The following is a 19,907-nucleotide window of genomic DNA, read 5'->3' as shown; positions in this document are numbered from 1 at the left end:
CTACTACCATCAGACAGCAGGTTCAGCAGGCTTGGTCACACACCATCAGGTTCAGGAGCAATTGCAACCATCAGGCTCTTGAACTGATGTGGATAATTCCACTCACCACAACTCCGAACTGATTTGACAATTTCCAAAATCACTTTAAGAACTTACAACTCGTTCTGAGTAGTATATTTTTATTTGCACAACTTGATTTTTGCACATTGGTTGTTTGTCAGTCTTTCTGTACAGTTTTTCATAAGTTCCATTGTATTTCTTTATTCTTCTGTAAATGCCTGTGAGAAAATATATCTCAACATAATATATGATAGCACATTTTATTTTTACTTTGACTTTGTTCTGCTGCCACCAAGCAACTGATCGAAAGCAGGCAGTCATGTGCCACTTGATGGTGAGAAAGGAGTGTTTAAGAGAAACTAGCTAGTTGTGAGATGGAAATCAGGTTACAGCTTCAGGATGGAGAGCCTTTTGAAAAACCGACATGTGTCTATTCCAGTTGTGTTTCTTCACAACCAGCTGCAAACAATTGGCTGAAAGGGTAATTAGTTTGCCAGTAACTTTTGATATTTTTCACTCTAAACTTCAAAGGAACAGTATGTAATGGCAATTCATATCTAACTCCATGATGCAATTTTGAGACATAGCTAAAGGTTTATAAAACTTACTCAGCTAAAACCCCAGCCTAAGCTATCTTCTTATCCAGTCATAGATTGGTGCTCATTCATTCGTTACATGCTGTGTTGTATGAAGTAGGCTATCATGGCTTTTCCATGACCATGATTGTTCTCAGCAATTTTTTCTACAGAAGTGGTTTGCCCTTGCCTTCTTCTGGGCAGTGTCTTTACAAGATGGGTGATGCTAGCCATTATCAATGCTCGTCCGAGATTGTCTGCCTGGCATCAGTGGTCACATAACCAGGACTTGCGATATGCACCAGCTGTTCATACAACCACCCACCACCTGCTCCCATGACTTCATGTGGCCCTGATCAGGGGGCTAAGCAGGCACTACACCTTGTCCAAGGGTGACCTGCAGACTAGTGGAAGGAAGAAGCACCTCATCCCTCCTTTGGTAGAGACATACCTCCACCTTGCCACTCCAATAGATTGGTGCAGCATGGTATTTAAATAAGTTTTTGCATTATAAATTTATCAGAGCTAGTGTTGTAAATCTGGTGCTCCAACCCATTAATGGCTGAATTAGCACAAGAGGAGAAGGGAGTCAAATAGTGAGTGGCATGTTGTCTGAAGTATAAATACCAATACTCACCCAGTTGGGCGTGTTTCTGTGATATGCATTTTGTATGCATGAGTTGTAAAGCCTATTTTCTGCACTGATCCTGATTCAGCTGCTCTGATAGGATTGGTGCTTAGCAGATTTTTTTGGTGAAATTATGTCTTTCAAGTTTCTTTTATGATTGCAGGAGAACATCGAGGCTTAGGAGCATCTATCTCTAAAGTACAGAGCCTGAAATTGGATACAAGCGTATGGACAAATGAAATTGTACAGGTCAGATGTCAAGACTTCTTAAATCAAATTGCTGAAAGTTCCATGTTGGAAGTTCTTCACTATGGAAATAAACTCAAAATAGTAAGATGTTGTAAAATTACCAAAGACTCACAGGATTAATACAGGTCACATAGATATTCAAACTAACTTAGCCAAGATTACTTACCTTTGGACACAAGATTAAAGGTTAAAGATCAGCCTTATTTGTCTAAATTACATTGGAATATAGAGCGAAATTTGTCATTTGCATCATCATTTGAGATGTAAAACTTACTCACCCTAAACCATGCACCTTTTTCTTTTGGAATGTGTAAGGAAACCAGAGCATCCAATGGAAGACCATGCTGTCATGGGGAGTGGCTACAAACTCCTTACAGACAGTGGCAGGAATTGCAATTACTGGCACTGTGAAGTGTAAAGCTAACCCTACATTACTGTGTGGCCCACAAGGTTGTGTGTCTGAGAGTTTTAAATGGTACATTTTTATTTTATGAAATCATTGAGTCGTAATGAGATATTAGCATGGAAAGAGATCCATTGGCCTTCTAAGTCCATATCAATCTTCAACCATCCTACTCGATGCCAATCATCAAAACCCTTTTATACTAAACATATATGAATCCCTGTGTTAATTAATTCTGGCTTCGTCCCCCTTCCTTTCCAATCATATTGAGCAGTCTTAGCCTGAAACTTCGCCTATTTATTTCTCTCTGTAGATGCTGCCTTACCTGCTGAGCTCCTCCAGCACTTTGTATGTGTTTCTTTGGATTTCCAGTAGCTGTGGAATCTCTTGCATCAAAATTAAAATGTTTTTGTTATTGTCCTCACATTTTCATCAACATATTAGTGATCTGTTACTTAATATAATTCCTGTTCCTTGTAGCTTTTCATTCAGTTAGGGAATGAGAAAGCGAATAGGTTCTGGGCAGCTCGAATCACTCCAGGAGAGGAGTTGGATACAGATGCTTCAGTCGAGAGGCGGAGAGAATTCATCATAATGAAATACAGAGAGGGGATATACAGGCGGTCACATACTAAATTTGCAACTCAAGAGGAACTTATTAAGGTAATCCTTTCTGTTTCTTACTTGGCATTAGTCACCGGCAGACAAGATGCCTGTTGATTGTCTCTTGTCAATTAACAGTATCACATTTACTGTGAATGCAAGAGTAGTTGTAGTAGTGCAATCACTCGAGCTGAGTATGATGTTCTCCGAAGAGACTGTCTATTGATGGGTCCTCAGGTAGCTGTAAAGGCCAATCCACGATCCACATATTCTGATGCAGTGTGGGCAAGAGCAAATGGTGGCTGTTATTAGTGGTGGAATCCGATAGTTGTTCAGTCTCTCCTTTTGCAGCTGCCGTTTGTTCTCTGTAGCCCAGCAGAAGTTGCTTTCATGTAATGCAGCTCTCTTTTGAACAGATTTCTCTCGGTATATTTCTTGAGGGTAATTCTTCCCAGTATTTAGATTAACTTTGAAGCTTTTCCTTTGCTGACCAGGGGCTCACTGACCTTCCCAGAGATGGGAGTAAAGGATCTGCTCAGAGAGATGTGTTAGACATCTGGATGACATAACCATATAACCATATAACAAATTACAGCACGGAAACAGGCCATCTCGGCCCTTCTAGTCAGTGCCACACTCTTATTCTCACCTAGTCTCACCAACCTGCACTCAGCCCATAACCCCTCCATTCCTTTCCTGTCCATATAGCTATCCAATTTAACTTTAAATGACAACATTGAACCTGCTTCAACCACTTTCGCTGGAAGCTCGTTCCACATAGCTACCACTCTCTGAGTAAAGAAGTTCCCCCTCATGTTACCCCTAAACGTTTGCCCTTTAACTCTCAACTCATGTCCTCTTGTTTGAACCTCCCCCACTCTCAAAGGAAAAAGCCTATCCACGTCAACTCTATCTATCCCCGTCATAATTTTAAATACCTCTATCAAGTCCCCCCTCAACCTTCTACGCTCCAAAGAATAGAGACCCACTCACAACATGCTGGAGGAACTCAACAGGTCGGGCAGCATCAGTAACAAAGATCGATTGATGTTTCGGGCCGGAACCCTTCGTCAGAACTGTAGGGGGAAGGGGCAGAGGCCCTATAAAGAAGGTGGGGGGAGGGTGGGAACATAGAACATAGAATAGTACAGCACAGTACAGGCCCTTCGGCCCACAATGTTGAGCCGACCCTAAAACTCTGCCTCCCATATAAGCCCCCACCTTAAATTCCTCCATATTACCTGTCTAGTAGTCTCTTAAACTTCACTAGTGTATCTGCCTCCACCACTGACTCAGGCAGTGCATTCCACACACCAACCACTCTCTGAGTAAAAAAACTTGCTCTAATATCCCCCTTGAACTTCCCACCCCTTACCTTAAAGCCATGTCCTCTTGTATTGAGCAGTGGTGCCCTGGGGAAGAGGCGCTGGCTATCCACTCTATCTATTCCTCTTATTATCTTGTACACCTCTATCATGTCTCCTCTCATCCTCCTTCTCTCCAAAGAGTAAAGCTCTAGCTCCCTTAATCTCTGATCATAATGCATAATTTCTAAACCAGGCAGCATCCTGGTAAATCTCCTCTGTACCCTTTCCAATGCTTCCACATCCTTCCTATAGTGAGGTGACCAGAACTGGACACAGTACTCCAAGTGTGGCCTAACCAGAGTTTTATAGAGCTGCATCATTACATCGCGACTCTTAAACTCTATCCCTCGACTTATGAAAGCTAACACCCCATAAGCTTTCTTAACTACCCTATCCACCTGTGAGGCAACTTTCAGGGATCTGTAGACATGTACCCTGAGATCCCTCTGCTCCTCCACACTACCAAGTATCCTGCCATTTACTTTGTACTCTGCCTTGGAGTTTGTCCTTCCAAAGTGTACCACCTCACACTTCTCCAGGTTGAACTCCATCTGCCACTTCTCAGCCCACTTCTGCATCCTATCAATGTCTCTCTGCAATCTTTGACAATCCTCTACACTATCTACAACACCACCAACCTTTGTGTCGCAAACTTGCCAACCCAGCCTTCTACCCCAACATCCAGGTCGTAAATAAAAATCACAAAAAGTGGAGGTCCCAGAACAGATCCTTGTGGGACACCACTAGTCACAATCCTCCAATCTGAATGTACTCCATCCACCACCACCCTCTGCCTTCTGCAGGCAAGCCAATTCTGAATCCACCTGGCCAAACCTCCCTGGATCCCATGCCTTCTAACTTTTTGAATAAGCCTACCATGTGGAATCTTATCAAATGCCTTACTAAAATCCATATAGATCACATCCACTGCACTACCCTCATCTATATGCCTGGTCACCTCCTCAAAGAACTCTATCAGGCTTGTTAGACACAGTCTGCCCTTCACAAAGCCATGCTGACTGTCCCTGATCAGACCATGATTCTCTAAATGCCTATAGATCCTATCTCTAAGGATCTTTTCCAACAGCTTTCCCACCACAGACGTAAGGCTCACTGGTCTATAATTACCCGGACTATCCCTACTACCTTTTTTGAACAAGGGGACAACATTCGCCTCCCTCCAGTCCTCCGGTACCATTCCCATGGACAACGAGGACATGAAGATCCTAGCCAGAGGCTCAGCAATCTCTTCTCTTGTCTCGTGGAGCAGCCTGGGGAATATTCCGTCAGGCCCTGGGGACTTACCTGTCCTAATGTATTTTAACAACTCCAGCAACACCTCCTCTCCCTTAATATCAACATGCTCCAGAACATCAACCTCACTCATATTGTCCTCACCATCATCAAGTTCCCTCTCATTGGTGAATACCGAAGAGAAGTATTCATTGAGAACCTTGCTCACTTCCATAGCCTCCAGGCATATCTTCCCACCTTTATCTCTAATTGGTCCTACCTTCACTCCTGTCATCCTTTTTTTCTTCACATAATTGAAGAATGCCTTGGGGTTTTCCTTTACCCTACTCGCCAAGGCCTTCTCATGCCCCCCTCTTGCTCTTCTCAGCCCCTTCTTAAGCTCCTTTCTTGCTTCCCTATATTCCTCAATAGACCCATCTGATCCTTGCTTCCGAAACCTCATGTATGCTGCCTTCTTCCACCTGACTAGATTTTCCACCTCACTTGTCACCCATGGTTCCTTCACCCTACCATTCTTTATCTTTCTCACCGGGACAAATTTATCCCTAACATCCCGCAAGAGATCTCTAAACATCGACCACGTGTCCATAGTACATTTCCCTGCAAAAACATCATCCCAATTCACACCCGCAAGTTCTAGCCTTATAGCCTCATAATTTGCCTTTCCCCAATTAAAAATTTTCCTGTCCTGTCTGATTCTATCCTTTTCCATGATAATGCTAAAGGCCAGGGAGCGGTGGTCACTGTCCCCCAGATGCTCACCCACTGAGAGATCTGTGACCTGACCCGGTTCATTACCTAGTACTAGATCTGGTATGGCATTCCCCCTGGTCGGCCTGTCCACATACTGTGACAGGAATCCGTCCTGGACACACTTAACAAACTCTGCCCCATCTAAACCCTTGGAACTAATCAGGTGCCAATCAATATTAGGGAAGTTAAAGTCACCCATGATAACAACCCTGTTATTTTTGCACCTTTCCAAAATCTGCCCCCCAATCTGCTCCTCTGTATCTCTGCTGCTACCAGGGGCCTATAGAATACCCCCAGTAGAGTAACTGCTCACTTCCTGTTCCTGACTTCCACCCATATTGACTCAAAAGAGGATCCTGCTACATTGCCCACCCTTTCTGTAGCCGTAATAGTATCCCCGACCAGTAATGCCACCCCTCCTCCCCTTTTTCCGCCCTCTCTATCCCTTTTAAAGCACTGAAATCCAGGAATATTGAGAATCCATTCCTGCCCTGGTGCCAGCCAAGTCTCTGTAATGGCCACTACATCATAATTCCATGTATGTATCCAAGGTCTCAGTTCATCACCTTTGTTCCTGATGCTTCTTGCATTGAGGTACATACATTTCAGCCCTTCTACCTTACTGTCCTTACACCGTTTATTCTGCTTCTCTTTCCTCAAAGCCTCTCTGTATGTTAGATCTGGCTTTACTCCATGCACTTCTTTCACTGCTCTATCGCTCTGGGTCCCATCCCCCTCGCAAATTAGTTTAAATTCTCCCGAACCATGCTAGCAAACCTACCCGCAAGGATATTGCTCCCCCTCGAGTTCAGGTGCAACCCATCCAATCTGTACAGGTCCCACCTTCCCCAGAAGAGATCCCAATGATCTAAAAATCTAAAACCCTGCTTCCTGCACCAACTCCTCAGCCACGCATTCAACTGCCATCTCCTCCAATTCTTACCATCACTGTCACGTAGCACTGGCAGCAATCCTGAGAACGCCACCCTTGAGGTCCTGTTCTTCAGCCTTCTGCCTAGTTCCCGAAGCTCACACTTCAGGACCTCATCCCTCTTCCTGCCTATGTCGTTGGTCGCAACATGTATCACGACTTCTGGTTGCTTTCCCTCTCGTACCAGGATGTCATACACCCGGTCAGAGACATCCCGGACTCTGGCACCCGGGAGGCAACAAACCATGCAAGTGTCCTTCTCATGTCCACAAAATCTCCCGTCTGCTCCCCTGACTATAGAGTCTCCTATGACGACAGCTCTCCTCTTCTCCGTCCCACCTTTCTGCACCACAGGGTCAGACACAGTGCCGGAGGTCCTGCCACCGTGGCTCACACCTGGTCGGTCGTCCCCGCCAACAGTATCTAGGATGGTAAACTTATTATTCAGGGGAATGGCTAAAGGGGTGCTCTGCGCTACCTGTCTGCTCACCTTCGCTTTCCCCCCTCTGACTGTCACCCAGCGACCTGCTTCTAACAGCCTAGATGTGACTACCTCCCTGTAGCTCTCATCTATGACGGCCTCATTCTCCCTTATGAGTCGAAGGTCGTCCAGCTGCTGCTCCAGATTCCTTACACGGTCTTCCAGATCGCCCAGCCGTATGCACTTCTGGCAGATGTGACTCTGCAAGAGAGGGAAGCTCCCCCAAGACTGCCACATCTCACATGAGAGGCACATCACCATCTCAGGAGACATTGTAAAAACTAACTGCGAGCTAGCTTGTCCTCCGCCTCTTCTCAGAGAAGGAGAAGGCTGGTAGGTTCCAGGAGGAAAACCAGTAAGGGGAAAGATAAAGGGATGGGGGAAGGGAAGCAGGGAGGTGATAGGCAGGAAAGGTGAAGAAAGAATAGGGGAAAACACAATGCGTAGTAGAAGGAGGCGGAACCAAGATGGAGGAGGTAGGCAGCTGGGGGAGGGGGGCAGAGTGACATAGGGATAGGGGAAGGGAGGGGGAGGGAATTACCGGAAGTTGCAGAATTCTATGTTCATACCAAGGGGCTGGAGACTACCTAGACGGTATATGAGGTGTTGCTCCTCCAACCTGAGTTTAGCCTAATCATGGCAGTAGAAGAGGCCATGTATGGACATATCTGAATGGGAGTGGGAAGCAGAGTTGAAGTGGGTGGCTACTGGGAGATCCTGTCTGTTTTGGTCGACGGAGCGGAGGTGCTCGACGAAGCAGTCCCCCAATCTGCGTTGGGTTTCACCGATGCAGAAGAGGCTGCACCGAGAGAATCAGATGCAATAGTTGACCCCAACAGACTCACAAGTGAAGTGTTGCCTCACTTGGAAGTACTGTTTGGGGCCCTGAATGTTGGCAAGACCCAACTTGTTCAACCTTTCTCTGTAACTTAGGAGATGAAACCCATATAGACAACATCCATTGCTTTACCGTCATCAATTTTCCTAGTAACCTCTTCAAAAAATTTAATGAGATTTGTCAAACATGACCTTCCACGCACAAATCCATGTTGACTGTTCCTAATCAGATCCTGTCTATCCAGATAATTATATATACTATCTCTGAGAATACTTTCCATCAATTTACCCACCACTGACGTCAAACTCACAGGCCAATAATTGCTAGGTTTACTCTTAGAACCCTTTTTAAACAATGGAAGAACATGAGCAAAACGCCAATCCTCCAGCACCATCCCTGTTTCTATGAAATTTGAAATATTTCTGTCAGAGCCCCTGCTATTTCCACACTAACTTCCCTCAAGGTCCTAGGGAATATCCTGTCAGGATATTCACTTTTGTATTCCTTAAAAGCACCAGTACTTCCTCTTCTTTAATCATCATAGTTTCCATAACTACCCTATTTGTTTCCATTACCTTACACAATTCAATATCCTTCTCCTTAGTGAATACCGAAGAAAAGAAATTGTTCAAAATCTCCCCCATCTCTTTTGGCTCCGCACATAGCCATCTACTCTGATTCTCTAAGGCAGCGGTCTCCAACCACCGGACGGCGGACTGGTACCAGGCCGCAGAGCATGCGCTACCGGGCCGCAAGGAAACAGTATGATTTGGCGATAGGAGTCAGTTGCACCTTTCCTTGTTCCCTGTCACGCACTGTTGAGTCATTATGCACGTGAGATCATTACCCGCGCATCATCCATGTCAGCGTGGGAAGGAGATCAACTCCTCAAGCTTGCAAATGACGGCGGGCTGAAAAGTATGTTTGACATAACATCTCTGCTGGCATTCTGGATCAAAGTCAAGGCTAAATATCCTGAGATAGCCACGAAAGCACTGAAAACGTTGCTTCCATTTCCAACATATCTCTGCAATGAATGCAACAAAAACCAAATTGCGTAATAGACTGGACATAAGGAACCCCCTTCGAGTATCACTGTCTCCCATCACCCCTCGATGGACCGTCTTGTTGCAGGAAAACAAGTATTCAACCCAGGGCTCCCAATGATTCAGCGATATTGGTGCGTTGCAATGATTTTATATGTTCATACGGGGAAAATATGCGCTGTGTGTTTAATATCCAAATGTTACTTAAAATGTTATGATGCTATTGACTTACTTATATAACCATACAACAATTACAGCACGGAAACAGGTGATCTCAGCCCTTCTAGTACGTGCCGAACGCTACTCTCACCTAGTCCCACCGACCTGCACTCAGCCCATAATCCTCCGTTCCTTTCCTGTCCATATAGCTATCCAATTTTTCTTTAAATGATAATATCGAACCTGCCTCTACCACTTCTACTGGAAGTTCGTTCAACACTTACTTCAAGCTCCTCTGTCCTCCCCTGATAATTGACTTATCACTAAATTCATGCGAGGAAAATATGCGTTGTATGTTTAATATTAAATTTGTCAGATAAACCCTTTTAGAAACGAAATTGAGTGTATTAGCCACTTATCACCTATATTCCGGTCGTGATTAACATCCCCCCCCACCCCAAACAGAATCGCCAAAAACGATTTGTAGAAAAAATTGGCACGTACACGCATGCGCACTGGTGCCCGCTTCATGGTCATTGTAGTCTCTCTGTAAACAACGTATTTGACTGCTACTCTTGTCCGTTGGCAACCCTACCCGCCCCCCGCCTCCCCCCGGGTCGGCTGGTCCGCAAGAATATTGTCAATATGAAACCGGTCTGCAGTGCATAAAAGGTTGGGGACCCCTGCTCTAAGGGACCAATTTTATCCCTCACTATCCTTTTGCTATTAATATAAGTGTAGAAATCCCTTGGATTTATTTTCACCTTACTTGCCAAAGCAACCTCATATCTTCTTTTAGCTTTTCTAATTTCTTTCTTAAGGTTCTTTTTACATTGTTTATATTCCTCAAGCACCTCACTTACTCCAAGCTGCCTATATTTATTGTAGATCTCTCTCTTCTTCTGAACCAAGTTTCCAATATCCCTTGAAAACCATGGCTCTCTCAACCTTTCCTAACCTGTCCTCTGGAGTTGGTATTGCTTTATCATGGCGGAGATGAGGTTCATGTTGGCCTCCTCCCATAAGCTAGTGTTAATGCATCTGAATGTATCTATTGGACTGGTAATCAGAGATGTAGTCTATCAATCTGGAGATTGATGGTGACCTGGGAATTTAAATTCACTTAATAAAGTAGTTTCTTGAAAAGAAAATGTTACTGTCAATGATGGCAAAAGAATTATTGTAAAATTTCAATCAGGCTCACAGATTTTCTGTCAGAACAGAAGTCTGTTTGCCTTCCCTTGTTTGAGAATTCCATGGTGTTGTTAGGCTGGGAATTCAAGATTATTTTCAAATATTTTTCTTCATTTTTTCACTGAATATTTGTTTAGTGATGGTTAATAAATACTATCTGTTCAGCAATCCTTGGATCCCTAAAATTTTATTATGCCCTGAAATGCTCAACTCAACAGTACTGTGGGAACACCTCTGCTATATGAACAGCTGAAGATTCAGAAGGTTAACCCCCACCACATAATGGAGGACAATGAAAGACGGCCAAGAAATGCTGGTCTTCCTGGTTTACTGTGTAGAGGATTCTAAATGGTTATGTGTGTGTGTATATATATATATATATATATATATATATATATATATATAATTTAAAAAACATTTTTCCCACACCTCTTATGGGTGGTATGTATGTGTATTTTTCCCTCAATCTTGGGTCCTCTGCCAGAGGCCTGGGAGCTTAAGGATTTAGAACAGTATCCTTGCTGTTCCTCTTCGTCCGCTGCTCCGGAGCAAGATCTTAGATGTTGTTTCCAAGATTTGTTGGACCCACTCTCCCACTCCAAGTGTCACAGCCCCAAGTGCTACTTTCACCACCAGATTACTCTGGCTTTAACCTTCCACATCCTTTTTATCTGCTCTTTCAAACCATGGTATTTCTCATATTCTTTCTTCCCAATGTTAGTGACATATGGGAGTACCACATCCATTACTATTGCTATCTGTTCCTAGTCCAGTATTACTATGTTCAGTTGGTTGGCCAGTACCTGCTTATCAGTCTGTATTTGGAAATCCGACAGGATCTGTCATTCTCCATGACCTTCTTGGGAGTTTCCCATTTGGATTTGGGAGTGTCCAATCCATCCTCTGGATGAGAGTGACAAGAACAAAAAGAGTCATGCCAGCTTGGGCATCGCCCAGATTAACAAGGCCCACGCCAGTGGTTGGGGAACTGGGACCGACCAGCTGGCAACAAAGCGTAAATGGACAAGACTGGACAACTTGGAATATGTATATATATGTATATATTTATATATAATGTGTGTGTATGTATATACTGCACATGTAATATATACAGTATATGTGTGTGTGTGTGTGTGTGTATATATACTGCATATATTTTTTCTGATTGTAATTTATAGTATATTTTATGTCTTGCACTGTACTGTATTTCATGACATATATCAGTGAGAATGTTTGTCTTCAGACAATGAATAAAAGAACTATGATAAAAGCTCCTTTGAAAAATTCCTTTTTAACATGTATCTACACCTGATTACCACAATAGCCAACAATCCTTAAGGCCTGACTAATTTGAATATAGTCATCAGAACAGGTCTAAAAGCAGGTTGAACATCACTTTCAAAGAAATGTGCTCTCATTCCCGACCAAAGCATGCATTCATCTGGTTTTAACTTCTTTCCCTTTTCACAAGGGCCATGAAATAAACGATGATGAGCTGGATCTGAAGTTAAAAATTAGTGGTTAGATATGTCAAAGCAATGGAAGTATGTCTTAACTTCTTGCCCGTTCTGCAGAGGAAATAATTTATGTCTTATTATTTATCTGTAGAGTAATTAGCAAAAATAATCAATACTGAAAGAATCAGATAAGATCTTTTCTATGATCCATGATCTTTGGCGTGGTAATTGCTACTATCTGCGGTTGATGATATTCATATATTTAACTGGAGCTGACATCAATCTTCGTGAACATTTTTTCAATGCTTCATTTACAGCTTTAATAGGTAATTGACACTCCAGTCAGCTAATGGATACCATCCTTCATTGGTACTTAATCTGCTGTATACAGCATAATTCAATTTGGTGTGGTTTCCATTTTATTGATAAATTCTTTGAGTTCGTCAATGGCATGGTTGCTCTGCAATTAAGTTTGCCTTAAACAATGTGCAGAATTTTATACTGAAGTGCATTGCTATAAAATAGCTTCACACTTTCTAATATTGATGCTCCCTGAATAGCCGTAGAACTGATTCTTCAAGTGAGAACCGAATTATCCCATCCCTTTATGATCTAGCAGTAAATAACGACGTTTCTCTAATCTGACAGCTCCATTAACCTGCCAACACAGGGACATTTAGTCATTTGTCTGTCCTGTCTTACAGAGTAAATAACCTGCAGAATTGAGCTGTTCCTGCCATGAAAATCATCATTAAGATGATCGGTTTGATGTTCTTTGCAGAACTAAGTTATTTTATCTGTATGACAAGTTTATGCTTTAGAGGGAGATTTGCTGATCTTTGTTTCCATACCTTGCAGGCACTTTGCACAGCAGTCACCAGCCCCAATCTCCTGCATACTGTACCCCAGATCTTCTCTGAAGCAGACAAAAAGAGTCTCGTTGACTCAGATGCCTGTGATACAAAGTCAATTCAAAGCCCACCCTATTCTTCCAGAATGGAACGATCACCACAGAGAAGTCCAGGTATTTATTAAGTATGCCACATCTTTAATGAATATATGTAAAATCAATATTATTGGCTACATTTACAAAATATATCATTAACTTTAAATTAATATGTCAGTATGTGTTGGAACCCTAATAATTTGCTATAGCCAATATATTTTGAGAATTGTAAATGCAGCTTAGAAATTTGCTTATAGCCTCTAATATTATAAAATCCATTTTACATTTGCTTAAACATTTCAAAGAAAAGTTAAAGGATGTGGGGCCTTTCTATTGAACCTTCACATTGCATTGATTTGTAAAGCTAGTTATTCGTCAGTCTTTGTTTCTGTGATTCACCCTCACCATTCCCAACAACCTAAGCATGCACTTAGAACTGGTTTTAATCTCCAAAGAGACTGCAGAGGAAATATCCATTTCTTTCCTCCTAATGACCTGGGCTTTTATTTTTTTTCCTACTGTCCTTATGCTGACATGTTCTCCTGTTAGGACGTGGAGTGTCTGCTTCGAACTGCACCAGGTATCACCACACTACAGGACTGGCTAGACAGAACAGCAGGTCATTCCCTTTTAGAGTTTTCATAAGGTTCCTTTCAATTCAGAATGTCTTATAAACTCTGAGGGAACCCTAAACCAAAGTGATTGGCAAAAGCATTGTACACACTTGAAATAGGCAATACTAACTACTGAACTTAACACTGGGAAAGTGCACATTGTTTTGAGTTTGTTCATTATGTGCCATGTCATATAACTTGAGCAATCCTGCTCTTTCCCTGACCATGATTGTTTTTGGCAAATTTTTCTAGAGAAGTGGGTTGCCATTGCCTTCTTCTTGGCAGTCTCTTTACAAGATGAACTGTACCCTGGGAAGAGGTAGCGTTAGAGATTGTGGCAGCATTAGAAATTATCTTTCAAAAATCATTGTACTCTGGCATGGTGCCAGAGGGCTGGAAAATTGAAAATGTCACTCCACTCTTTAAGAAAGGAGAAAGGCAGCAGTAAGGAAATTATAGACCAGTTAGACTGACCTCAGTGGTTGGGAAGGTGTTGAGTCAATTTTTAAGACTGACGCTTTGGAGTACTTGGTGACACAGGAGAAGGTTGGACAAAGTCAGTATGGTTTCCTTCAGGGAAAATCCTGCCTGATGAACCTGTTGGAATTCTTTGAGGAGATTATGGGTAGGATAGGTAAAGGGGATGCGGTAGATGTTGTATATTTGGACTTACAGAAGGCTTTTGACAAGCTGCCACACATGAGGCTGCTTACAAAGTTAAGAGCCAATGGTATTACAGGAAAGTTACTAACATGGTTAGAGCATTGGCTGATTGGTAGGAGACGGCGAGTGGCAATAAAAGGATCCTTTTTTAGTTGGCTGCCAGTGATTAGTGGTGATCTGCAGGGGTTGCTTTTGGGACCACTTCTTTTTTTGTTGTATATAAATGATTTAGGTGATGAAATAGTTGGCTTTGTTGCTAGGTTTGCAGATGATACGAAAATTGGTGGAGGGGCAGGTAGTGTTGAGGAAACAGATAGGATGCAGAAGGACCTAGACAAATTAGGAGAATGGGCATGAAAGTGGCAAATGAAATATAATATTGGAAAATATGTGGTCATGCACTTTGGTAGTAAAAATAAATGTGCAGACTATTTTCTAAACAGGGAAAAAATCCAAAAATCTGGGATGCAAAGGGACTTGAGAGTTCTTGTGCAGAACACACTGAAGATTAACTTGCAGGTTGAGTCAGTGGTGAGGAAGGCAAATGCCATGTTAGCATTCATTTCAAGAGGTCTAGAATACAAGAGTGGGGATATGATGCTGAGGCCTTATAAGGCACTGGTGAGGCCTCACCTTGAGTATTGTGTACAGTTTTGGGCTCCTCATCTTAGAGGTGTGCTGGCATTGGAGAGGGTCCAGAGGAGGTTCACAAGGATGATTCCAGGAATGAAAGGGTTATCATACAAGGAATGTTTGATGGCTCTGGGTCTGTACTTGCTGGAATTTAGAAGGATGAGGGGGTTCTCTTTGAAACCTTTCAAGTGTTGAAAGGCCTAGACAGAGTAGATGTGGAAAGGATGTTTTCCATGGTGGGAGAGACAAGAGGGCACAGCCGCAAGATAGAGGGGTGTCCGTTCAAAACAGAAATGCAGAGAAATTTCTTTAGCCAGAGGGTGGTGAATTTGTGGAATTTGTTGCCATCTGCAGCTGTCAAGGTCAGAACGTTGGGTGTACTTAAGGCAGAAATTGATAGGTTCTTAATTGGACATGACATCAAAAGTTATGGGGAGAAAGCTAGGAAGTGGGGTTGAGGAGGAAAAAAATGAATCAGCCATGACTCGAGGGGCCAGATGGCCTAATTCTGCTCAAATGTCTTATGGTCTTATGGTCTTAAGATGGGTAACTCCAGCCATTATCAAGACTCTCCAGAGATTATCTGCCTGACGTCAGTGGTCAGGACTTGTGATATGCATCATCTGCTCTTATGACCATCCACCATCTGTTTCCTGGCTTCACAGTGTGGTGGGGGGGGGGGGGGCAGTGCTAAGCAGGTGCTACACCTTGCCAAATGATAACCTGTAGGCTAAAGGAAGGAAGGAGCGCCTTACACCTCCTTTGGTAGAGACATAACTCCACCCTACCACCCAGTTTTGGGTAGTCTTTGGTAATGATGCATAGTCCCTTGAAGTTTTCTACCAGAGCAAAATAGAGGGATTAAAAAAAAACCTTTGCTACTTACCTGGAATGAGAAGCTGGACTTAAATGCATGGGTAGGCAGAACATATTAGTGTAATAGAGCATTATTAGCTTAATTAGTTTTGCACAACATTATGAGCTGAAGCTGCCTGTTCAAGTGCTGTCCTTTCTTTATCCTACTGAACTTCCCAAGAGATAGCATTTTGTGTTAGTATGAAGAAACGTCTCCCCCCACACCTTGATCACTGCATCATAGATACCAGTGAACTACTGCACACTGGAACACCTAGGAGGTGGGATTCTCCTCAAGGTCAATTGGTGCAGCGTTTCTATGGGAACAACATAAACTGTTGTGGTGTTGAGTAGATGGTGCAAGTTGGAGTTCAGTGATATAGTGGTTTGCTTGATGCTTTACAGTGCCAGTTATTGTGCATTTAATATTTCAATAACATTTGCGTAATCTTGTATATATATTGTCTAATTAATCAATGTTGTTCATTTTAAATACTTAATTATGGGTTATATATAAAAATACATTAATTGTATATGTCATCATACTACCATGTATGTGTATGCCTTATTTAAAGTAAACTTGAACTACACCTGTATTTTCAAACTCCCATGAAATTCTTTAACTTAGTTTAACGTTTTGAAATTACAAAACATAACAGCTGTAAGACTGTGGTTCAATTCCCTCTGCTGTCTGTTAGCAGTTTATATGTTCCTTCCCGTGACCGCATGGGTTTCTTCCACGTGCTCCAGTTTCCTCCCACAGTCCAAAAGACATATGCTTAGGATCAGTGAATTTTGGGCATGCTATGTTGGCAGCAAAAGTGTGGTGACACTTGTGGGCTGCCCAGCACAACACTTGCTGATCTGATTTAACACAATTGACCCATTTCACTATATGTTTCAATGTACATGTGGAAAATAAAGCCCATTTTATCTTTATCTATAATCGGTATAATGGATATTGTCTCCAGAACATGAACAGTGCCTCCTCCTACCACCCCTCTTCAAGTGCCCACAAAATAAATTTTCAACTCAGGCATAGAAGCATGATTTTTAAAATAAAACACACCATAGCAGTGGCATCAGAAATAAATTTCCATCTAAGGGGGTGGGTGACTCAAAGTTTGGTGAGTTAGTCAGAGGTCTTCAAGAGGAATATTTCACAACTGAAATAAACAATTTTTTATACCCCAATAGGCTAAGCAGTGTGAATAAAGACACTGAGGAATTGCTTTTTGCTCTCTTTTGGAGTTATCTATAGACACTGATTTGATTTACTATGTTTGATCATCAATATTATGTGTGAAGGGGCCACAGTCTGATAACGAGCTGAGTATTTATCATTGCTTGATAATAGCCATAGTGAAAACCTCACACAGATTTGGGAGACGATTCAAGCAGAGAAAGTATCTGGTTCCACAGACAGCTCTGAAAGAAAAGTTATTGTATATATTTAAAGTGATTTTGACAAGTATGGTGTCAAAGGTTATGGGGAGGAAGTAGGAGAATGAGATTGTGATGGATCCTGGTTAACCCCTTCTGTACCGGATGCAGTGATTCAGATCGACGGGTCTACTATACACTGCCAGGATAGATCTATAGAGTCTCTCAGAAGCAGAAGTGGAGGAGTATACCTCATGATCAACTCTTCTTGGTGCACAAATATATCAGTGCTGTCCCAGTTCTGCTCACCAGACCTGGAATATCTAGCAGTTAAGTGCCATCCTCTTTACCTACCACGGGAGATTTCTGAGATCATTTCGATAGCGGTATACATTCTACCTGAGGCCAATGTCAATCAGGCTTGAGATGATCTGAACAATGGGATCAACATGCACAGAACAGCGCACCCTAACACCTTCACCATCATTTTGGGGGATTTTAAACAGGCTAGTCTGAAAGAGTCAGAAGTGCTATTTCAAGGACGAAGAGACAATTTTGAACGAAGTTGGAGGCAACGTTGGATATACGACTATTCTGGCAGGGTTTGCAAGACATTACTTCCTATAAAGTGAAACCCAATAGCATGAATGGCAGCAATGCTTCACTACCAGATGAACTCAACACCTTCTATGCCCGCTTTTAAAGGGAGAATATAACTACAGCTGTGAAGATCCCTGCTGCACCTGATGATCCTGTGATCTCTGTCTTAGAGGCTGATGTTAGGCTGTCTTTAAAGAGAGTGAACTCACGCAAGGTGGAAGGTCCAGATGGAGTATCTGGTAAGGCTCTGAAAACCTGTGACAACTAAATAGTGGGAGTATTCGAGAACATTTTCAACCTCTCACTGCTACAGGCAGAACTTCCCACTTGTTTCAAAAAGGCAACAATTATACCAGTGCCTAAGAAGAATAATGTGAGCTCTCTTAATGACTATCACCCAGTAGCACTCACATCGACAGTGATGAAATGCTTTGAGAGGTTGGTTATGACTAGACTGAACTCCTGCCTCAGCAAGGACCTGGACCAATTGCAATTTGCCTATTGGCACAAATAGGTCAATGGCAGATGCAATCTCAATGGCTCTCCACACAGCTTTAGACCATCTGGACAACACAAACATGCATGTCAGGATGCTGTTCATTGACTATAGCTCAGCATTTAATACCATCATTCCTACAATCCTGATCGAGAAGTTACAGAACCTGGGCCTCTGTACCTCTCTCTGCAACTAGATCCTCGACTTCCTAACCAGAAGACCACAATCTGTGCAGATTGTTGATAACATCTCCTCCTTACTGATGATCAACACTGGTGCACCTCAGGGGTGTGTGCTTAGCCCACTGTTCTATTCTGTCTATACTCATAACTGTGTGGCTAAGCATAGCTCAAATGCCATCTATACTTCGTTAGGAGTTTGAAGAGATTTGGTATGTCAACAAATACATTCAAAAACTTCTATAGATGTACCATGGAGAGCATTCTGACAGGCTGCATCACTGTCTGGTATGGGGGGGGGGGGGGTGTTGCTACTGCACAACACCAGAAGAAGGTACAGAGCGTTGTAAGTTTAGTCAGCTCCATCTTGGGTACAAGCCTACAAAATACCCAGGACACTTCAAGGAGCGGTGTCTCAGAAAGGCAGCATCCATTGTTAAGGAGTTCCAGAACCCAGTGCATGCCCTTTTCTCACTGTTACCATCAGGTAGGAGGTACAGAAGCCTGAAGGCAGACACTCAGCGATTCAGGAACAGCTTCTTCCCCTCTGCCATCTGATTCCTAAATGGACATTGAACCCTTGAACACTACCTCATTTTTTTAATATATATTTTTTCTGTTTTTTGCATGATTTTTAATTTGTTCAATATACGTATAGTGTAATTGATTTACTTATTTACTTTTTTATTATTATTATCTTTTCTTTCTTCTATATTATGTATTTCATTGAACTGCTGCTGCTAAGTTACAAATTTCACGACCCATGCTGATGATGATAAATCTGATTCTGATTCCAATAAATCAGCCATGATCAAATGGCAGAGCAGATTGATCTTTCCTACGTCTTATAGTTACTTTATGTACCATAGAGAATGTAAAATAGAGTACGGCAGACTTTGGCCTAGAAATTCCTTTGCTCAACTCACCGCATCCCCTCCCACCCCCCCCCCCACCCCTCAGAAAGTTAACAATGTTCATATTCCAGAATAAAGAAAGAAATATTTTGGCCATTCTGCACTTATTATCAGCTGATGGTAAATTCAGCTCCTAACTTTGAGAAAGAATATTTGTTAGCACTAAAATATATATAATATAATTATCTCAAATAGTGGATTGTGGTTAATTGTGCTATCGGTTAATCGGAGCAGCCACTGATTTGGAACAACTTTTAAAGAACAAATGGAAATTCAGAAAATAGCCTGGATTTCCTTCATTTATTTGGGACACTATGCACCCTAATTGGAACAGGAAATTATTGCCGAACAGTTTTTAAATAGCATCACTTGTGTGTGTTTGTGTTCAAAAAGCATTGATTTTTGTCACTGGTAGTTTGCAAGTAATAAGCAGTAAGACAATCCAGAATTTGGTTTTTTTTCACTGCTGTTTCAAGCATCCAGGCTTGGAGATGTCAGAAACAGCCAGGAGTGAAAATGAAATTATTTAACTACTTCAACAAGTTAGAAACTGAAGAATTTGAAGGTTTCGGCAATCATCTTGAATGTTATAATGAAAATAAAGATTTGGAGGATGCAAACATTGT

At 42.3% G+C, this 19,907-nt stretch overlaps 1 protein-coding gene across 5 annotated transcripts in view; it reads left to right on the top strand.

Annotated features, from left to right (window-relative positions):
• arap3 (ArfGAP with RhoGAP domain, ankyrin repeat and PH domain 3) overlaps nucleotides 1–19,907 on the top strand; it is a 375,519-nt gene that overhangs the window by 220,975 nt on the left and 134,637 nt on the right. For all 5 annotated transcript variants that reach the window (XM_063052998.1, XM_063052993.1, XM_063052997.1 and 2 more), the window contains 3 exons: nucleotides 1,427–1,512; nucleotides 2,396–2,578; nucleotides 12,857–13,022. In XM_063052998.1, the coding sequence (XP_062909068.1) occupies nucleotides 1,427–1,512; nucleotides 2,396–2,578; nucleotides 12,857–13,022 (435 nt within the window). The remainder of the gene's footprint in view (nucleotides 1–1,426; nucleotides 1,513–2,395; nucleotides 2,579–12,856; nucleotides 13,023–19,907) is intronic.

The sequence above is a fragment of the Mobula hypostoma genome, chromosome 7 (genome assembly GCF_963921235.1).
Source record: "Mobula hypostoma chromosome 7, sMobHyp1.1, whole genome shotgun sequence".
Taxonomy (NCBI): domain Eukaryota; kingdom Metazoa; phylum Chordata; class Chondrichthyes; order Myliobatiformes; family Myliobatidae; genus Mobula; species Mobula hypostoma.
The sequence above is the reverse complement of the archived record's forward strand: the minus strand, read 5'-3'. Positions and strand labels throughout refer to the sequence as shown.